The sequence below is a fragment of the Melanotaenia boesemani genome, chromosome 20, assembly GCF_017639745.1.
Source record: "Melanotaenia boesemani isolate fMelBoe1 chromosome 20, fMelBoe1.pri, whole genome shotgun sequence".
NCBI classification, from domain to species: Eukaryota; Metazoa; Chordata; class Actinopteri; order Atheriniformes; family Melanotaeniidae; genus Melanotaenia; species Melanotaenia boesemani.
The window spans coordinates 16470496-16491039 of NC_055701.1; the positions used below are offsets into that span (position 1 = coordinate 16470496).

Consider the following 20544-nt stretch of genomic DNA (forward strand, 5'->3'; position numbering starts at 1 on the left):
TTGCTCGGCTCAAAGATTTACCATTTGTGGCGAAATAATGGTTTGCATCACTTCCGCTTTAATGAGTCGACCATTTCCGGTTTTTCTTCCTGGGGGCTTGTGCTTGGGAAGCTCAAATACAGGACATTTTCAGGAAAATTGAACATCTAGAAAGGTATGGTTATAACTTATATGAATGCATTCGGCGGAGACTATGAAATGTTTACTAAATTGGTTATGGGCCTTGTAGATATAATTGAGCTCGGTACTTGCCCGACATTGTGGGAGTGTTTGGTAAACTACTAAGCTAACAGTGGTAAGCAAAACAACAGACGGCTGTCATTTCCTCTCTTGCTCCACCAATGTTATTTGGCTGGATGCATTTATAAGGACATCTTAATAACATAGCCGAGACGTTTTGTTAGTTTCAACGTAGCTTTTAAAAGACATGCTAGCTGCTAATGTTGACTTAGTAACCTATATAGTTAATCTGTCAAAGTAGGTCAACAGTAACAGTGCTGTTGCTAGCCAACGATGCATGAGTTCAAATTAGTTTTTAAGCTAAGCTAGAAAAAAAGTTTAGAGTAAAGTAAAAGGAAATGATGCATTTTGCACAGGAAAAAAATGTTGTACGCTTTTGTTTAATGTCCCGCTGAAGGCTGGATTGGGAGACGTATACATTGTTTTAAATGTGGTAAAATTAGTCTGGATACAACTTTAAATCTTTGTAAACATTTGCATAGTCGCATCAGCTTCAGCTTGATTCCTCTTTCTCCTTGACAGGACAAGCTGACATGGCAGAAAGAAATGCAGAGATGGAGGAAGCTGTAGGAGAATTGCCTGCTGGGGAAGACGAGAATGACTCTGATAGAGATGAAGATGACAGGTTGTTTGTTTGGATGGTAAATGACGATATGGCTGAGGAAGAGGAAGATGATGAGGTGGAGGATGAACAGCCAGTGGACACGGAAGCATCTGAATCATTTGAGTTGGACGCCCCAGCCGAGCGCAGCGGTCATATAGCTGTAGTTGATAGAAACATCATGTATGTGTGGGGTGGATACAAGGTATGACCCATATGTAAACTTTTGTTATATTTGTGTTCTCACATTGTCTCTGTAATTTTCTAAGTTATATTCTCCTTCTGATCAAGAACGCTCAGAACCATGGATTCTTTGACTTATATTTGCCGAGAAATGAAATTTGGACCTACAACATGGAATCAGGCGTGTGGTGAGAACACCTGCTTCACAAATGAATAATCCTGCCATCAATTTCAGAGCACAAAATAATAATAAATGTTGTAAATGCTTACAGGACAAAGCATGTAGCAGGAGGTAACTTGCACACATCAATGTCGGGCAGCTGTGGCGTGTGTGTTGATGGAGTGCTCCATCTTTTTGGTGGTCATCACGCCAGAGGAAACACAAACAGGGTACAGTTTTTGTATTGCATTAAGCAAATGTTCTGCCATCAGTTTTACTTTTTTTTCATTACAATTTATTACAACCTTTAGATGCTGGTTATTGTTTAGAGATCACACTTTCTGTGCTTTACTTTGTAGATCTACCGCCTGCCGCTAAGGGCTCCCACTCTTGTGTGGGAAGAAATGAGGGATCTTAAAGGACTTCCTCCATCTTCCAAAGACAAATTAGGGTGCTGGGTTCAGAAGAACAGGTGAAGAGAGGTTTTTTTTTTTTTTTTTTTTTTTCTTCATCATCATGTTTTATGCTAACATCTGATCCACTAATGTATTCATCAATATCTACATTTAAATCCATATGGTTATGTTTTCCTTTGCTTGGGCTTGTTAGAATATAATGGTAAATATGTACAGCACTTGCACATGATCAATGGGAGCTGTTTTTTAAGTTATTTTGTGTGAACTTGCATGTTTGCAGACTAATATTCTTCGGGGGCTATGGCTATGCTCCACAGGGATCTCATCGAGGGACTTTTCAGTATGATGAATCATCTTCTTTCATGGTTTGTAAACTAATCTCATTCACATAATTAACAAAAGATAAAAAATATACCTGTTTAATTGCTGTACAGTTAGAAAGTCTAGAGCTGGAGTATCAGCCTTCTGTAAAGATGATGTCACTTTTGTTGTTGTTATTGCTTTCGTTGATGCAGTGGGACAGCCCCGGACGTGGCTGGAACAATCACATCCACATCCTGGACCTGGAGACATCCACATGGAGCCAACCTATCACTCAGGTTAAAATAAGTCTATAAATTATTACATAAAATAAAAAAGAAAATGCATTCACACAGCATATTTGCTTTACAATTATACTAGAAACAACTAGAAACAAGGATTAAAGATCCAGTTTATGTATTATCAAAATTAAAATATAAAAAGATGTAATTAAAAAAAATTCTTTTGGTATGCTGAAATAAACAACACTGAAAAATAATTATTTTCTCCATCTTGGGACGTAGGGGAGCACACCGTCACCCAGAGCAGCTCATGCTTGTGCTACAGTCGGCAACAGAGGTTACGTATTCGGTGGACGATACAAGGTGGGCAGGGGGGAAAGAGGAGTGAATTTTACCACTTTATTGTAAATTTCTTTGTAAAAAAATGATAAAAAATGAACCTTTCAAACAACCCCAAATACTTCTTTCTTGGTCAACAGAATTACAGACTAAATGACCTGTACTACCTTGACCTGGACACATGGGAGTGGCATGAAATGTAAGCGCTAATCAATCCTCTTTTCCTGTGTAGTGATTACATTGTAAAAGAATTCAGGTTTATGCATTAAAACGGTAGTTGCATAGATTGGAGTCACTGTGCTGCTATCAGCTGTAGTTATAAATTTAACAAAAACTTGTTAACATTAGACCAGGGGGGCCCAAGTCCTGTCCTCAAGATTTACTATCCTGAGACTTTAAGATGCAACCCTTCCCCAATACACCTGAATCAAATGAATGGCTCGTAACCAGGTGTCTGCAGAGCTGAATGACATGTGGATGAGGGAATTGAGCCATTTGATGCAGGTGTATTGGAGAAGGGTTGCATCTAAAAGTTCTAGGATAGTAGATCTCGAGGACTGAACTTGGGCACCCCTGCATTAGACAGTATTTTTGCACAGAATAAAGAGTTTACTTTTGAAAACCACTTGGAGCTTCTCCCTTCTGTAAAAAATGAGACTCTGTTAGCTCTGTTATTATTTTAGTTTGCAGCCAAAGTTGGAAATCTTTCCCACAATTTCATATGAACGTCTCCTCCTCTTCTTGTAATAAATTCAGACAAAAAATATTTGAAAGTCAAAACACTGTTAACCTGATTTCCATCTGCTTCATAGGAGCGTTCCCCAGCAGGGTCCCGTGGGCCGCTCTTGGCACTCCTTTACACCTGTGTCATCAGACCATATCTTCCTTTTCGGAGGCTTCACCACAGAGAGAGACACGCTGAGTGAGTCAGATGCTTGATATTGAGAGGAAGTAGATCATTTCCATGCACGGCCTGTTCTCATAGAGATGCTCTTTTTGTTTTCCAGGTGATGCTTGGCTATATTGTGTAAGCAAGAATGAATGGAAGCCTTTCAAACACAATCACACAGAGAGCCCCAGGTAATTATCTCTTCTTTTTGTGAGCGGCTTGTAGAACAGCCTTCGTCTGGAAATTTGACATTGTGTTTGTGTACTTCAGGCTGTGGCACACAGCATGTTCTGGTCCTGATGGAGAGGTGTTTGTTTTCGGAGGATGTGCCAACAATCTTCTGTCCCATCACAGAGCTGTAAGCTGCACATAAATTCTGCCTTTGTCATGGTCTTTATTTTTTATTTTCCTCATTAAATTTGACTTTTTTATTTTTTATTATACCAGGCTCACAGCAATGAGTTACTAGTTTTCAACGTTCAGCCCAAATCATTAGTTCGGTGAGTGTGTGCAGATGCAAATTCTTAATTTATTTGTTTTTTTATACTCTGCTAGTCTGATATGTACCTGTCCCCATTCTTCAGGTTGTGCATGGAGACGGTTCTGCAGAACAGGGCGCGTTTGTCTTGCTACTGGGACTGCTTGCCTAAACACCTCTTACACAGCCTCAAACAGAGAATGTCCCGTGTCAACACACTGGGATCTTAGGTTCAGAGGACACAAGTATTGTATTCCAGAGGATTTCAGAGTTGTGTACAGGAGTGTATGTATGAATGTGACACAATGTGTTTCTCTGAAAGCAGGCAGTCCTTTTAGAGCATTGGTTTACTGTGAGGACACTTGCAAAAGAAACATTTCTAAGCAATAGTGAACAGCTACATATTTGTAGCCATCAAAGGTGTCTTTGCTTTTTTCTTTTTTCCCTCGTCTAGGCAGAAAAGCATTGTAAAGCATTTCATCCCTGCATCTCATGTTTAAAAAAAGAAAAAAAAAGAAATCCCAATCAACAATGTTGACTAAAGACTTTCGGTAAGCTTGCAACTGCAAACAGCACAACACTGGCCAGCAGTAATCAGTGTCTGGGACAATCTGCTCCCACTAATGGAATTTTCTGTCTGTACTGTGAAGATTTCAATATGATGGCAGTTTGCAATTACTGTGGCTGGAACTACCCCTGTGGTTGTTTGCTTAGCAAACGAGCAACAGGGTTCAAACCAGCGCTTCTCTCAAGGTTCAGATTTTTCCCAAGAAGAGTAAAACTGTGGAACGGTATGGAGGCTAGCTTGGATGGTAGAAACGAGACACTACTAGTTAGTTTTTGTTCTCAGGTTTCTTTTTGAGGAGTACTTTGTTCATTTTCTCCAGAAAAAAATGTAAATCTTTCAACATGTCAGGAAGACTATGGGAAAAATAGTTTAAAAAAAAAAAACAATTAAAAATAGTTGTGAAACTATAATTCCTGCTGGTATTCTTTCAAAAAAAAAAATCTTAGCATGTCAACACTGTCTTAACACTAAATGCAGAATTGGGAAGTCCAAAATACTATTTTGATTTAACTGACGCTTTTTTGGGAGGGGGAGCATTTTGTCATTAATTTTTGATCTTGAACACAGATGTTTGCTTAACCGGGGCTTATTTACTTTGGTCCTCACAGACCTAAAACTAGTGCTTTATGCTAATTAAGACTATACTCTGAAATCAGAAATGTAAACTTTCAGTTATTTGTGTATATACAGTTATTTATATGTTGCTGAGGAAGTGTGTGTGAGTTCTGTGATCTCAAAGAGGCTTTCATAGCCTTTAAATTGTTGGCTCCTGTAGCATTTTAATTTAATGGATAACTTCATATATAGTGAGCGTATTGGATGTTGAGCCACGTTGCACTGAGATGCCTCATGTTGGTAGGACTTTTTGTACTTGCCTGGTTTGCACAAAATTACCTTGATGTTATTTTTTTTTTAAACTGTAGGCTACAATGTAAACTGTTATTGCAATGCCTACTTTGTACTCAAGGAATAAACACATACAGTGACTTAAGGTCTCTTTTTCTTTTCTTCTTGCTGATCATCAAATACAATCAATCTTTAAAATAAGAGTTCTTATACAAACAAGGGAGCAGAACTGAGGAGGAATCTGCAACCCCGATGACCTTGATGCAGATAAAGTCCCAATAAACTGCAGGTATGTGCTGATGAAATATATGTTGCAGTTCTTGACAGGTCCATATTCACCCCTCACTCATTTCTTCTTCGCAGCCAGCAAGTTTGGAGCAGATACCTTAACTTTCCCTGGCATGTTTCGGGAAAGGTCTCCATCCTGCAACACAGAGGAAGTGGAGCTGGAGTCTGCTGTTTTAAACATGGATTTTTGTGGTGCATTAAATGATTAAAATTGGTGCTCAAATTTTTTCAATCTCAGACCCAAAGATACTGTATTATGTTAGTGAACTGGTCATAAACTGAGTTGACAGTTTTAGTTATAAATTCTTTACCTTGACACTGCGGAACAAGTCTTTTTCTCTGGATGAGGCTTCTTTGGCTTTCATAAAACTGAGTACGGCAGTTCGAGCAGCTTGTAAGAGGAGAAAAAAGTATAGTGCAGTCAAATTTAAAATATTTTTCAATGTGTTAATATAAAACAGATCATTCATCCATACCTTTCCCTTTCTTCTGAGAACCTGGTGTAAGTTTCACTTTGTGTCTACAGGGAATAAATGGCTCATTAGTCTTTGAAACTCTCACTTTGTCTTTCACAAAAAGGTTAATTGGACATACTTGCAGTTGGAAAGGGCACTGTATGGAGCACAGACTGGCACAGCGAACAGCAGCACATCCTCAGGGTGAGGCTGGCCGGTCAGAGAGGTGAGCAGACTCTCTGCTTCCTGATATAACAAATGAAGGGATTTTAGATATCAATCTTTCAGTAACTGATTTGTTGTCGAGCTTAAATGTCCACATCAGTAACGCACCTCTGCGCCGGGGTTGTCCTGGTCCACCTCTTCTTCCTGGAGAAGACAGAATTAATAAATTGAGAAAGCCCAACAAGGTTTTGCCACAAAATACTTTATACTCTGTAGCAATGATTTCTTCAAAGATAGAGTGCATCTGATCGCTATAGTTTGAATTAAACTGAGATGGAAGTGCACATTTCAGACATAATGACTGGACTCTTAAGTTGTCTACCTTGTCCTCCTGCTCTCCAGGACCTCCTTCATCTCCAGCTGGCCTCTCCTCCTCCTCCCCGCCTCCTGTCTGCTCTGGTTTCTTCTCTGCAGTAACCACATGACGAGGTTTCTGCTGTTGTTTTTGAGAGGCAGGTTTCCTGGCAGGCTCCTCTTTTCCCTTCCCTTTCTTTCCTTTTTTCCCCTTCTCGTCCTTGGCAGAGCCAGCTGACTAAAGAAAGAAAAGTAACAGGAATTTTTATTTACTGCCGGCACTCAAACTGGAATAGTATAGTTATGTCAATGTAACAAGTACACATTGTGGGTTGAAGAGTTTAATAATCCTCACCCCAAGCAGCTGCATCATCAGCTCTCTGTCCTCTTCATCTTGGTCTTTGTACTTTTCTTTGATCTTCTTTAGTTTGTTCTGCAGTAACAACGGGAGGTGCACTGGTATTAATCTTTATAATCTGTTGATAAATTAGACTGCAAACCATTTAAAAGGAAATGAGGGAATAAAAGGCATTAAATCTAAGATGATGTCTGCTTTCACATTTGACTGTATCTGAATAACAAAAAGGAAAAAAGCACCAAAAGTACAAGTTTGAGCACCTTGTACAATCACTTCCCATCAGTGCTCATTGTAGCCAAAGTGTCTGCTCTAAGTTCAGGATTTTTCACCCATTTTAAGGGCAAAAATGTCTTTCATTCACTGTTCTTCTGAGATCAAGCCACAGATCTATATTAACAGTAGATCAAGCAACAGCTACAACAATAGAGTTTCACATCATTATCTTCTAGCCACAGTCTTTAAATTTCCAACTGTTTTTCAAACCATGTGATGAATACCTTCATTGCTCTGCCAGTGAACCGTTCCCCGTGCTATCTGCTGCAACATGAGCCTAAAGCATGATCAAGCCACTTGCTGGGATTGACAGTTGTAGAGGATGGGATAAGCTTTTAGAAGTCAGAGCTTATAAAGGTTTGAAAGGCCACACGTACCCAAACTTTTGTGTGACAGTGGAATAGAGAAATGTAAGGTACCAATGACATTTTAAAAGCTTACAGCTCGTTTGGGGTTTTTTACTGGCTGTTGACTTTAGACTGAGATTAACTGATTTAAACTCCAATGTGATTTTTCTTTTAGGTTGTACCCAGATTTTCTACAACATAAACATTTGTTAATTATTTCTAAACTATGTTTACATCTACTGCTTAGTACAAAAAAGGTAACATTATATTACCTTTTGTCCCCTCTTCAGAGGCGGCTGTGAAGGCCCTCCTCCACTTTTGGACCCCTGGTCCATCCCAGATCCATCAGATGACATCTCCATCTTCTCTTCAGTGGCGATGCTCTCCTGTTTCTGCTTCTTCTTCTCTTCCCTAAAAGTTGCAAGATAAATGTCTGAGGATCAATCGCTGATCAGTTCTGCTGTCTTCAAATCTCATTTTTATTAAAAACCGAATCACCTGAAACTGAAAGTGTATTTAATGGCGAGTAGAAGAAGGAATAAACAAAAGTAGAGTATTGTCTTCTTCAATTATGAAATGCTTTTCAGATGTTTTTTTATACGTGTGTGTGTGTGTTTTTTTTCATGGTTTAATTAGTCCTAAAAGTTCAAATTTCAATCACTCACCTCCTCTGCTTTGCAGTCATGTGTTTTCTACCTTGTGAATCCACCTGGGCCTAAAGCAGCATCAATGAAATAACATGAGTGTGTGACGTACACTAAATCTATGACTTTAAAGGTCAGTGATATAAATAATTACCTGAGTTGTTTTTTCCTTTTTAAATCCAGGATTCTGAGCACTTCTAGAAACAGGGAAGGAGAATTTACTGACAGATTTCCCAGTCTTGGTATTATCATCAACAACAATTCCTTAACAGGAGGCAACATTACCTGCTGGGTTGTAAATGAGAGAGGGAGATGGTTGTGTCTGGAAAACTGAATTCTTCACTTTCTTCACTCTTGAGCTCCTTTTCTTTAGTGCTGTCTTCCTCTCTGTGCTCCTCCATGTTGTTGTTCTCTAACTGCATCCCTCCTGCATCTGCTGCAGCCTCCTCAGGAGTAGCTCCCATTTCTCTGACATCACCATCCATCTCTACATCGTTCTCCTTTTTTATCTTGTTTTCCATGCCGCGGGGCTCTCCATCTTCTGCTTTTAACTCTTCCAGGTCTTCATTGCTGCTGTCATCCCCTGCAAAAGGCAGCAGAAACAACTGCAACGTGTGGATGGATTTTTTTTTTATGAACACGAAAAAATAAAGTTGATTTGTCCTCCTACCCATCAGCTCCTCTCCTTCCTCTAACAGCTCAGCAGTTCTGGATGTGACCTCCTCCATGTCTTCTTCGACCGATTTGACCTTTCGCTCCCCTCGGTGCCGAAACACACTCTGCTCATCCACCTGCAAGAGGCAACAAGAGAGATGAAAATTAACATAGATGTGTTAATATAAATTAAAATGTAGTGAAATCTCGTATTTACCTTGAAGAGGAATCCAAAACCCATGATCAAGTAAGAGGGTGGCAGAAAATTTTTCTTCCCTAATAGAAGAAAAAGAGGAGGAAATAAGTCCTGTGATCTAACATAGTTAAAACTGTGCTGCAAGTTGAGCTTCCTTAAATAAAATATATATTGTGTATTAGATTAGTGTGTCATACCTCTGATCATGAAACTTCCTGTGGTCAGATACTCTCCAGTGGGTGCTGTCTTAGACACCTGAGAAACAGTTACCAGTTACATTATGTCTACAAGGAGTAAACAGAGTTGAAACCTACACTATAAACAGCTACTTGATCAGATGTGGATTCGGGGAAATTAAAGACCTGCTCATCACCTCAGGCAACTTGTTATGCCTCTCAGATCTGGTTTGGTGGTTGGTATGTGCACTGTTTTGTTGAGAGATGCTACTGGCAAGAATGAGTGTAACTGGTCTTTAGGTACGTTTACTGTGAGTGCAGGTATGTAAGAAAGTAATAACACAAATTCCCAACATGTTCCTGCAGATTATTGCACTCAGACGAGATAATAGATTTTTATATTAATTTCAGCTCTTTGTGACTGATTGGTACTCAAGCAAGCATGTCATCCCTCATAAAATTTGACTTGCCTGATGATGATGAACCCACCAAGCACTGGTGATAATCTTGGCATCCCAAGCAGCACTGTAGCACACAGCCATAGTGCCAGCTTCTGTCAGAGTACGGGGAGGGATTGGATCCCCTGCAGCATCAAGAGGGAGAGGCAAAGGTATGCATGAAGACAAATAAAAGAAAACAAACAACATGAATTGAGCAAATTGAGTTGAATAGTAAATCATTTCATTTACCTGAAGGGTTTTTAATGACACAACTTGTTGCTCCATGGAGGTCAGCATGAACATAGATATCCCCTGACAAAGTAAAAGTACACATGATATGGTAATCCAGCATTTGAAGGTATTTATTTCTCAAAAGATACACAGAAGTTTCACAACCTGCCCGGAGGTAGCGTTTAACAATCATCTCGTTCTGCTGCTGGTCCCGTCCAGCAATGACAAGATAGTTCTCAGAGCTGATGAACCATAGAAACTTCTCGAACCTGACAAAAAGAAAGATGAAAAATGAGTACATGCTGAATGATCAGAGTGTTAGTAGAACAGTGTGTCTTACCAGTAAATTTTCCTGGCCTTCTGAATTGTGGTCACTGTCTGGACTTCCTTAAGCGTTTGTTGAGTTTTTTTCTCAGCAGATTTCATAGCCTTTAATGACATGAAATGGAAGAACATTTATCGATTAATCCTGAATCAAAATATAGCGACTGATTAAAAGTTGTTTAAATTTCCAGTGGTTATAAGACACATTAAGAGTTTTCCTTAGAAAAACCACTGCAGGTCCTGCTTGCTGCTGCTGATGATGACTGCTATGAATCAAGTCCACATGTGGATAAAACAAAGGGCAGCTTCCTTACCTTATCTGCTGCCTCAATGGTTTTCTGCTCCTTCTTTTCAGCATTACGTTTGTGGTCATAGTACCTAAAATAAGCACAATAACAAGGTTGATCAACTGAAACCTTTCTCCAGCTTTCCACACAAAGAGCCTATATCTGTGTCTAAATCCTAAAGAGTAATAATAATAATAATGGATTAGATTTATTTAGCACTTTTCAAGGCACCCAAAGCGCTTTTACATTGTATCCATTATTCATTCACTCCTCACTCATACCTGGTGATGGTAAACTACAACGTGGCAGCCAATCCGCGCCTACAGCCTTTCTGACCACCACCAAACATTCATATCCACATTGATACACTAGTGATGCCGACACTGGAGAGTAAACCCACCTTTTGGCATTGGCGTAAGCAGACAAGCCAAGATCCACATCCACCAACATGGGCTTGTTCCTTTGCAGCTTTTGTTTCTGTCCTTTATTCTTGTTTTTCTTCCCTTTCTCCTCCACTGCATCACTTTTCTCCTCCTCTTCCTGTTCTTCATCAGAAATATAGGGATTCCTGGCAATAAAAAGTTACACAGCATTGTGAATGGTTAATCATTTGGACTTTAGGCATGCTTCCTGCTTTAGTAATTATCTCACTTTAAAAGCATGGTGATATGGTTGGTCTGCAGTTTCAGCTCTTTGATGGCACAGGCCACAGGGTCCCCAGCAGCTTGGGCTTCCTTGACAATAGTGCCAATTTCAGTCCAGTCCACCTGGTTGGCCAGCGCGCTGCACACCACCTGCAGTGCCCTCTCTACCACAGGAAGGTTCATCTCCACAAGTTCACCCTTTATTCTGTCAACCGCCTGCAGCACACGAGGCAAGATTTCTTGTGCATCAACTTCAGCAATGTGAAGATAAATTGTCTAACAAGTATGAATCTTGATTAATTGGTCACAACAAAACCAACATTGAAGTTTCATGCAAGCAAACATGAGACAGCAGGATTTAGTCATGAAGACAAGCATAAAGCTGTTTGGTGCTAACCTGTGATTGGTGCAAAACCTCCAGCCTCTGCTCGTGGTCCCTCTTAACATTCTCCAACTTCTTCAGCGCCTGTTTCTCCTTCTGCAAAGCCTTTACATCAATCTTCTGGCTCTCCGTCTTAGAAAAGAACTCATCCACTGCCTGGATAAAAGGATCATTTCAGCAATGACATTATTCTTCCAAACAAGACTTCTTCAATGTTCTCACCTAAAGACACACTTAAAGGGCAATCATGCCAGTACTCACCTTGTCAAAAGTATCAAACTCTAAATAAGGGCTCTTTGCATGCTGGGCAAAGAGAAATGGATGGAATTCATCATATCTGTACAAAGACAATGTTGACATCAACTAATTTACTATTTCAAACAGCTAGAAAAATTACATTCTACTATGAAACACAAGACTTACGTAAGTAGTTCTTCACTGGGTTTCCCCGTAATTAGACTGGGTTTCTTCTCACTCTTTTGAATGATGAAACCCTTCGAACAATATAAGTTTTTTTTTAAATGTAATAAATCATTTTTAAAAATCCAAAATATTTTCCCCATTGCTCGTGAAAGATTCCTTACTTACTTTGCCACTAAAGTTCTCCGTTTTTTCCATGTAAGTTTCTGCAATCTGCAGGGCTTCCAGGATTTTTGGTGCAACTGAAAAAACAGACAGATCAACTACAGTTTAATTCCAAATTTGATTTAAAAGAATAAAAAAAAGTACTTCAACTTTCCTACTATACCTTCAGAGACATTAAACTGACTGTCAACTTTGACAGAACCTGGCAGTCCTGCTTCTATCAAACTGTGCTCTATCAGAGTGGCTCCATAGGCTAAAGTTCAGAAAAGAGACAAAATACGATTATAACTTGCCTCTTACACACCGAATAAACTTTAAATGAATAGAAACTCATACAAACAGTTTATTTAAAGAGTTTATTAACTGTTATATATAGCCAAACAGCTACAAAAAAAGAAAAACACATCCAACAGGTGTATGTCCCATGTCTTTCTTTAATATGTTGATAAATCTCTGTAAAAGCTGGAAAAAAGTTAACTAAGTTTAGCAGCCTGTGTAGCCTTCTTTAGCCTTCTTCAGTATGAAACATATTTCTTAGATATGTTGACTGTTAAGGTTATCTGAGGCTTAAACAATGTGCATGGAAAAGGCGGAGCCAAGAGTTTTTAAATCTATTCTGTTGCTGATTACTGTATGTTAAGGATGGGTCACTATCTTGTATGGATAAGTGTCTCGTGAGTTTCCCTTCTCTGACATCTTCCTTTGAACTTTCTCAATACTGGCAGCTGTAGCAAAGATGATGAGCAGTCATCTTTCAGTTAGTAGCTTGTTGGTTTAATAAACAACTTCAACTTCTTAAATATTAAGGTATTATTGGGCAAGATGCTGAACTTCCTATTGCACCTCAATTTGGATTTAGTACTTGTTGAATGAATCTAATTTAATGCATAAAAAAGTTACATTTATTCTTTCCTCAGTCATTTGTATGATTTTATGATCTCAATAAGCAAAGTAACTCTAAACATGATCCTCTCTGTTTCATGCTTCAGAGTCGGCTTTAAGCTTTGGTGCAGTGCTTATTTTCCTTTACACAATATTGTGTATTTATGCTAAAAAGTTGACATTTTTCACAAAAAAAATTGTCACAGTAGAGTTGTTGATCATCCAGGAGGCCTTTGCAGACTTGAGACATAAAATCACATGATCAAATCTGAGTATGTTACAGAGATTTCTGAAGGGATTTTGGTGTAAAACTTGACTATTTTCTTATAGGATGGCATGCTTTATTCTTGATGTCACCTTGACTAAAGAAAGAACAAAAAACAGCCCTGGATGTCCTCTACTTACACACAGGAACTAGACCGTGCATCCCTTTATTTACAGGGAGGTCCAACTCTTCAACCTGCATTTAAAATCTCATCTCAATCACTGGGACAGCTTTGAATGTTATACCACTTGGCTACTTACGAAGGTGAGGGTTCAAAACCCTTTTCACTTGCTCTCCATTCGGTGCTTTGATCAGAATTTCTGTTAGTCTATAATAAAAAATGAATAAAAACATTAAATGGAAATAGATTCCTCCAGTATTGTCATTATGAATGTTACATGATTTCTGATGACTATCCAAACTCAGTAAACACATGTAAAACTATCATTACCGCTCCAAACTGATGAGAGGTTCAGCCAATTTGGCGCTCTCTATTGGGTATCGCTCTCTCACAGCTATCTTAACATCTTCTGCTTCTGCTGTACGAAATCTCAGCAGATTCAGGATTGTGTACTCATGGTCTGCAAGAATGATGTTACCCTGAAAATGGACACAAAGTTGGATATTAGAATTATGACGAAGGTAAATATGATCTGGGTAGGTATGATCTGAATAGTATGGGATGCTAGACATGTAATTTAAAAAATAAAATAAAATAAAATTAAGTTCTCTGACCCTGTCATATAGTTCAATGATCAAGTGGTAGGCAGCCTCATCTGAGCCAAACTGGATGTCCACAATCCTGTCAATTCCAAGTTGTTTAACTTGGGTGAGTCGGCGTGTTTTCAGGTGTTTACGACACTGTTGAAAGAAAAGTTAATTAAGAATCATGTTATGTCATTTAAAAAAATAATGAAACTCTTACTAATATGTAAAGTTTAATATTTCACAATAAATCATTAAAATATTCCTACTTTCATTGCAAAGCCTGAAGGCATCATGTTCTTGGGCCATTCAAAGTCTGTGGAATGAATGCGAGTCCCAGACTCAATCAGCAGGACAGCTTTACTGTCTGGCCTGAGACAAAACAACAACTCTTGGTTACATTGAAAAAGAAACATGCAAATAAGTGTATTTACTCAGTTTAGATGTACCAGAGTACCAGTAGAACGAACGAATGAATTAATGAGATAAACACTTAAAACTAGGCGTGTTGTTTATTTAGACAGTTGGAATAACTATCACCAGAGTGATACAAAAACTATTTAATATTTTTGATCTTATTAGTTTATTACAAATCAAATCGAAATGTCATCGAAATCCGCCAATACCTTTTTAAATTATGCTGTTAACAAACTAAAACCACAAACTACATGATCTCCGCCCTGGCTAAGGTAATAATTAAACCGTTATCTCGAGATAACGAGATGGTTATCATCACCAACGAACATTTTGTTAAGCACAGCCGTTTTCGGCTTTCTTATGTCATGTCAGTTACTGTTAACTAGTTTAGTTTCTTATTATACTTGAACATTCAGACAAGTTTCCAAACTGATCTTACTTCTGTAGACGGATAAGATAAGTCTTGTTGTCGATGTCATACACGTTGTACACTCTCATGCCAATGTAGCTGTGAAAGAAAGATGCATAATACATGAATGACTGAGGAACATCTATAAACTCAACATTAGCTAGTAAGTTAGCTTAGCCGAACACTTGTCACCTACTTGGCATTGATTTCGGCAATAACTGCCCTGATGTCCACAGTGGTGAATCTTGTTTTCATGCTGACTAAAATCCGAGTTCCACTTATATACGAATACTATAAAGAAAAGAAAGATAAACACTAAAGGAAATATTCACATCTCGAGCAACATCAGCATGAAAACACCAGAAAATGACTGAACATGCGCAGAAAGTACTTTTTCAACGGAAGCTCATGAGGTGCAAAAAAAAAAAAAAAAAAAAAAAAAAAAATTAAATAAAAAAATAGTCCACGCCTTTTAAACAGTAGCCGTAAGTGAGTGGAATACATTGTGTATGAGATGCATTCGTGTCTGGTAACGTAATGCTATTATATTAATGCAGTGAATTAGCTGCTTTGTTCCCGCGGGAACTGCCTTTATAAATGACTACGCTCATGGTCGGCTTTTTATGAATTTATGTGCACCAATGATGCACTATTCAAAATGGCTTATTGACGTTAAAAACAGGGCAAGCCTTCGAAATGCATGCAAAAAACCTCCTACTACCGACTGGATTATTAGGGGTAATGCTGCAGATGTGCAGAACAACAACCCGCAACCAAAAACATCTGAGCTTATGGTCACCACCCATCTCTGGAAAGAAGGTAAGGGGGCAAATAATAAGTCTTGTCGAAAATTTGGGCCTGCTGTGAATAAATCTGCTTGACTGGCGTTAGTCATACATGGCAGGACATGTTTTGGGTTTTAATCTTGAACATTTTAAGCGGAGGAGTCAGAATTGTGACATTCAGTCAGAGTTTCCAGTTTCCTCCTTAGGTCAGAGTGGAGGGCGAAGGCGTGCTCCGTTACCAAGGCGACAGTTCAGCTAACAAGGTTTACTAGCGGAGCTAGGCTAGCACCCGCGACGACTTCAGTGTCCTTTATTCACATCGACGCGGGATAAAAGTTTAATTTACCATCTTAATAGTGGAATGTACAATATAGATACGTATGTTATGGATAACCGACTGCCATGCGGCGGCAAAGACTGAAAGGAATGCATGGTTAGTAATTAGCTGAAGACGAGCGGAGTGAGAGCAGGTCTTACACAGTACGCATGTCAATGACATTTCCTAATTTAATGTTTCACTTTTGACTTTCAGGGTCATGTTATTTTTTTCTATTGTAATAAAAATACACAAGTGAATGTTACAAAGACGTATGATACAAACAGAAAATACGGGAAAGAGTTGTTACATTTCCTTTAAGTTTCAGCACGTCTTTTCGTGACGTTATCGAAATAATGGTGAGGCTGGCTTCAGATTAGTATAATAATCATAATAATAATAATAATATTTCAGATGTGCAATAATTTAAAAGTTAATATTAATTTCCATCCGAATACTATGCAAAAAAAGAAGAAAAAACGTATGCATTCTTACATTTAAACATGTGCACATAGTAATCAGTCACTACTGTGAGATTTAACTTTTTGAATTTTATTTTATTTTTATATTTTTTGTTGAGTGAGACTAATTAAGAACAAGTATGGTCTGTTTTTTTAGTCTTGATTCCCTCACACACTCAAGTGATTTTAACTAGTATTGGGTTATAAGATGTTAAACAAATGATTCTACCTTTTATCAGTCATTGTTTTGTTACTTGTTGCAGGTTACAAAATAATCAAGAAAATTGGAGAGGGTGCATTTTCAGAGGTGGTTAAAACACAGAGCCTGAAAGATGGGAAGTTTTATGCATGTAAAACCATGAAGCAAACAATTAACAGGTATTTATTCTGCACATAACCTGTTTTTTCTCCTAATTTTAATATCCTGTGTTGTTGTGTATGGGCAGTTGAAATCTGAACAGGCAACTTGACACCCTCATTTGCCTTAAGCATCCTGTTAGATGTTAGCTTACCCTGCCTTTTCAACTGACAGTTCAAAGTGTGATTTCTCACTGCCCTCAGTAATTTTTCATACTGTGTGGTGAAATTATAATTATGTCCTAAAAAGCTATGAAATAGAAAAGCTTGCATTTACTCTCAGTTCTTATGTAATCTCCAAATTACTCTGTACAAATAAACATAAAAGCAACTATAATGCTATTTAACTTTAATCACATATAATTTGATCTCAAGTTTGGAACAGGCCCACAACCTACGGGAAGTCCAGGCAATGAAGAGACTCAGTCCTCATGCAAACATCATCCAGCTACATGAACTGATTTTGTGAGTACCGGAGTGTTGTTGAACACACATTGTTATTCTTGTCTTACACTTGTGTTTTGTGGCATGACATACTGATCCAACACAATGTTTCAGTGACAAAGAAACTGGAACTGTATCTTTAATATGTGAGCTGATGGAGATGAACATCTACGAGTTCATACAAGGCAAGTCTGCAAGTATGACAAGCACTAGAATTGCAACTGGAAGCTGTTTCTATTACATTTTTGTACAAACCATAATTATAATGGATGTTGCTCATTCTTTATAGGAAGACGAACGCCACTGCCTGACCATACAGTCAAGAACTACATGTACCAATTGTGCAAATCACTTGATCATATGCACAGGTTAAAAAAAGAAAAACTCAAGTTTCTATCTAGCTCAAAATAAAAATGATTTAGATATGCTGACATTTTCTCTTATTTTTGACAGATGTGGGATCTTTCACAGGGATGTCAAGCCAGAAAATATCCTCATAAAAGTAAGATGCTAATTTATTTAGCAAGAATGTTGTCAATGGGTTTTGATTTGTGACATTAAACCTTTGAAAATTTTATTTATTTATTTTGCATGAAATGCAGCAAAATATTTTAAAGCTTGGTGACTTCGGCTCATCTCGGAGTGTGTACTCCAAGCCCCCACACACGGAGTACATCTCCACACGCTGGTACAGAGCCCCAGAATGCCTCCTTACTGATGGATATTACAGCCTGAAAATGGACATCTGGAGTGCTGGTTGTGTCTTCTTTGAAATCATGAGGTATCTCTGTAAGATTTGTCACCTGTTAAACTCAAACTTTCATTCACCTGTGTAATTTAATCATATCTGCCCACAAGTATAAACATGTTTTAAGAGCTATGTAAAATAGCTGTGATTTAACAGTGATACCATGTGTTTCAGCTTGAATCCTCTCTTCCCTGGAGCCAGTGAGTTGGACCAAGTTGCCAAGATCCACGAAGTGTTGGGGACGCCAGATCAAAGTGTACTCCAAAAGTTCAAGAAGTAGGTGTTTATTCTTCAACATGTTGTCTTAGCACAGAAGCAGCACACATAAAAACTGTTTATACACTGGATGTACTTGTTTTGATATCTTAATGTCTGGCAGATCTAGAGCGATGCATTTCAACTTCCCTCCCAAAAAAGGCACTGGCATCTCACGGTTAATCCCAACCTGCTCTGCTCCAGCTCTGTCACTGCTTTATCAGATGCTTGCTTATGACCCTGATGAGCGCATCACTGCAGAAACATCCATAAAGCACACATACTTTAGAGAAATCAGGTGAAGTTCTCAACTTTATTTAGATGTAAAAGAAGCTATTTATATATCTTAATTGCCAGGATTTCAAACAAACATATGTTAAAACTGAGGAAAGTCTTCAAAATATGAAATGAACATATTCTGTTAACCAAATAAATGTCATTTTTAAACCAGGATGCCAGAGAATGCAGCAGAGACTCTTCACAGAGTTTCTGGAACTTTTGATGGAGTAGGGGGAACTGTGAAGCAAAACCCCTTGGAGCACATCTGGCGACCAACCAGACTTGGTAAACAACTGAGAGGACGACACATAAGACAGACACCTTTAATGAGCGTAAGTCCAGATTTTACGATTCAGTGTTGGAATCATCTGAAGTGAAATGCTCCAAACCCATTTATTACCTTATCTGTCTTTAGCTCAATATGAAGCATGTAGCAGACCCACTCCTCAGACGTAATGGCCCCCACTGCCCCGCAGAGCTGCCCAAGCTCAACATGGTTGCACCAGGACCTCAGATTTCATTCCCGGTCTCCACTCTTCCTGTTTTTCCCATCACACACAGAGGAACACTGCCAGCAATTACATCAAAAAAGTGCCAGTCACAGCTGACAAAGGTAAATATGGCAAGTTTACACCGATACCTGCCTGTTTACAGTTCAGACTGATTTATTTAGGACTCCTGCTCGTCTATTTTTCTATGGAAAATACACAGATGTCGTGGAACGCAGCTGAAGGGCTTGTTTTATTTCAGAAAAACTCTTTGGAAATGATCAATGTGATTTTTTCTTTTTTTAGAGGAATAAGGCAGGGGAAAAAGCACAAGTGCCTTGCTAATGTTTGCAATGTGTTTAGATTTGCCATTCAGTCTCCATTTTCTCTCTTCACAGCCACGGGATGAGTCACACCGCACAGCTTTTAAAACCTACTGTATGCCACCTCTGGATCGGAAACACAAAGACATCTGAGCCAAGATGGCTCGTCAAGCAGGACAGGCATACCTAACAGACATTTGAGGACATTTGTACAGGCTTGATACTATAATCTGTAAAGCAAAAACATCCTTGTAAATGATTTTTAAAAAATGCAATGGAAACAAGATAAGTCTCTTACTAGTTACAACTGGAATACCAAACCGTTTATCCTTGTGATTAATTATGATTAAATTCTATGTGTTGAAATTAAGTTTGTATCGTTTAGTTCTATTTTAGTTGACCCAGTCATGCATTTTATGTTTACAAACATTTAAAAGCCAATTTAAGCCTGAGCCCTTAAAATACAAATGAGCAATGATTTTTTTCTTTTTTTTTTTTAACAAGAAAAAAGCCTTTTTAAAATCAGTGATCAACATGTTCAACTCTAAGTATGGTCACTTTGAAAAAGTGGTCACAGCTTGGATGTGAATAACTACACTGTTGAAAAAGAACGTACAGTGAATGCAGATTTCCACTGCACTGCAACATTATTAAACCCAAGTATTAGGCGGTAATGACTTTAATGTTAATGTATAATTACAGTGTAGCTGGCGACCGAATAATTAATTTCCTGGGGTTTTATTATAATAATAAAAAAAGTGCTAAAATGTAAGTTAAGAAAAATATCTACCAGGTAGAAGTACATTTTTCAAGTGAACCTATTAGTTTCTGTATACTAATCGAAAGACTATATATGAATTTGAATCAAACTGACATTTTTATTGCCTGATGGAAGATATTTAATGTCTTCATAGTGATTCTAATTAATCAACTGAGATTACTAAATCATAAACATGAAAAACTCAAGGCCAACAGAACTATATAACTAAGAATTATAATGATGTGAGGATCTCTGACAAGTGTGAATGAAGTTCTCGGGACAAACTGATTTCATGGGCAAAAGTCCTCTTGTACAAATGTCAACAGCAAAAACACAGAACAGTCATACCACACAAACACACCAAAGATGTGATGAAAAAGCACATTTCATGATTCACACAGAAAAACATTTGTATTAATATACTCATGGGCTAATAAGAGACTGGACAAATGTTGAGTCAGATATTTGAATTGATCACAAATGTTAATAGAACTGTAAAGTAATTTAATCATTCAGTATCCCAAAATTTTCTTCAAAACTAGATTGCTTCACCAGTTAACTGTCGATTCCAGATGTCTCTGTAGT

The 20544-nt window shown here is 38.2% G+C and overlaps 3 protein-coding genes across 7 annotated transcripts; 2 read left to right on the forward strand and 1 right to left on the reverse strand.

Annotated features, from left to right (window-relative positions):
- The first annotated feature begins 51 nt into the window (after nt 1-51).
- On the forward strand, nt 52-4786 carry klhdc2 (kelch domain containing 2). Of its 3 annotated transcripts, none has more exons than XM_041971141.1 (14): nt 52-154; nt 763-1046; nt 1133-1212; nt 1297-1414; nt 1544-1656; nt 1881-1965; nt 2116-2199; nt 2425-2505; nt 2622-2680; nt 3294-3403; nt 3489-3561; nt 3641-3728; nt 3818-3870; nt 3955-4786. In XM_041971141.1, the coding sequence occupies exons 2-14, from the start codon at nt 774-776 to the stop codon at nt 4076-4078; spliced, it is 1341 nt and encodes a 446-aa protein (XP_041827075.1). In that variant the 5' UTR covers nt 52-154; nt 763-773; the 3' UTR covers nt 4079-4786. The 3 variants fall into 3 exon arrangements, with proteins under 3 accessions (XP_041827075.1, XP_041827076.1, XP_041827077.1); XM_041971142.1 differs by lacking the exon at nt 52-154 and adding an exon at nt 209-295; XM_041971143.1 differs by lacking the exon at nt 52-154 and adding an exon at nt 655-673.
- Nucleotides 4787-4855: 69 nt separating this feature from the next.
- Nucleotides 4856-15114, reverse strand: LOC121630709 (nuclear export mediator factor Nemf-like). Of its 2 annotated transcripts, XM_041971136.1 has the most exons (33): nt 14940-15114; nt 14774-14842; nt 14187-14289; nt 13948-14073; nt 13664-13812; nt 13473-13540; nt 12229-12318; nt 12069-12142; nt 11904-11974; nt 11742-11817; nt 11496-11636; nt 11106-11314; nt 10855-11022; nt 10482-10545; nt 10184-10272; nt 10009-10112; nt 9862-9924; nt 9643-9755; nt 9194-9251; nt 9018-9076; nt 8817-8937; nt 8636-8729; nt 8432-8602; nt 8301-8343; nt 8168-8217; nt 7775-7913; nt 6880-6957; nt 6553-6762; nt 6339-6374; nt 6145-6251; nt 6027-6070; nt 5862-5941; nt 4856-5686 (listed from the first exon to the last, which is right to left on the reverse strand). In XM_041971136.1, the coding sequence occupies exons 1-33, from the start codon at nt 14996-14998 to the stop codon at nt 5609-5611; spliced, it is 3204 nt and encodes a 1067-aa protein (XP_041827070.1). In that variant the 5' UTR covers nt 14999-15114; the 3' UTR covers nt 4856-5608. The 2 variants fall into 2 exon arrangements, with proteins under 2 accessions (XP_041827070.1, XP_041827069.1); XM_041971135.1 differs by having other exon boundaries at nt 8432-8729.
- A 105-nt stretch (nt 15115-15219) lies between these two features.
- On the forward strand, nt 15220-19569 carry LOC121630711 (MAPK/MAK/MRK overlapping kinase-like). 2 transcript variants are annotated; one of them, XM_041971139.1, is made up of 12 exons: nt 15220-15562; nt 16569-16683; nt 17038-17127; nt 17221-17291; nt 17396-17474; nt 17560-17608; nt 17709-17887; nt 18029-18130; nt 18234-18407; nt 18561-18720; nt 18804-19001; nt 19275-19569. In XM_041971139.1, exons 1-12 carry the CDS (start codon nt 15367-15369, stop codon nt 19350-19352), a joined length of 1491 nt encoding a protein of 496 aa, XP_041827073.1. In that variant the 5' UTR covers nt 15220-15366; the 3' UTR covers nt 19353-19569. The 2 variants fall into 2 exon arrangements, with proteins under 2 accessions (XP_041827073.1, XP_041827074.1); XM_041971140.1 differs by lacking the exon at nt 15220-15562 and adding an exon at nt 15771-15961.
- The last annotated feature ends 975 nt before the right edge of the window (nt 19570-20544 follow it).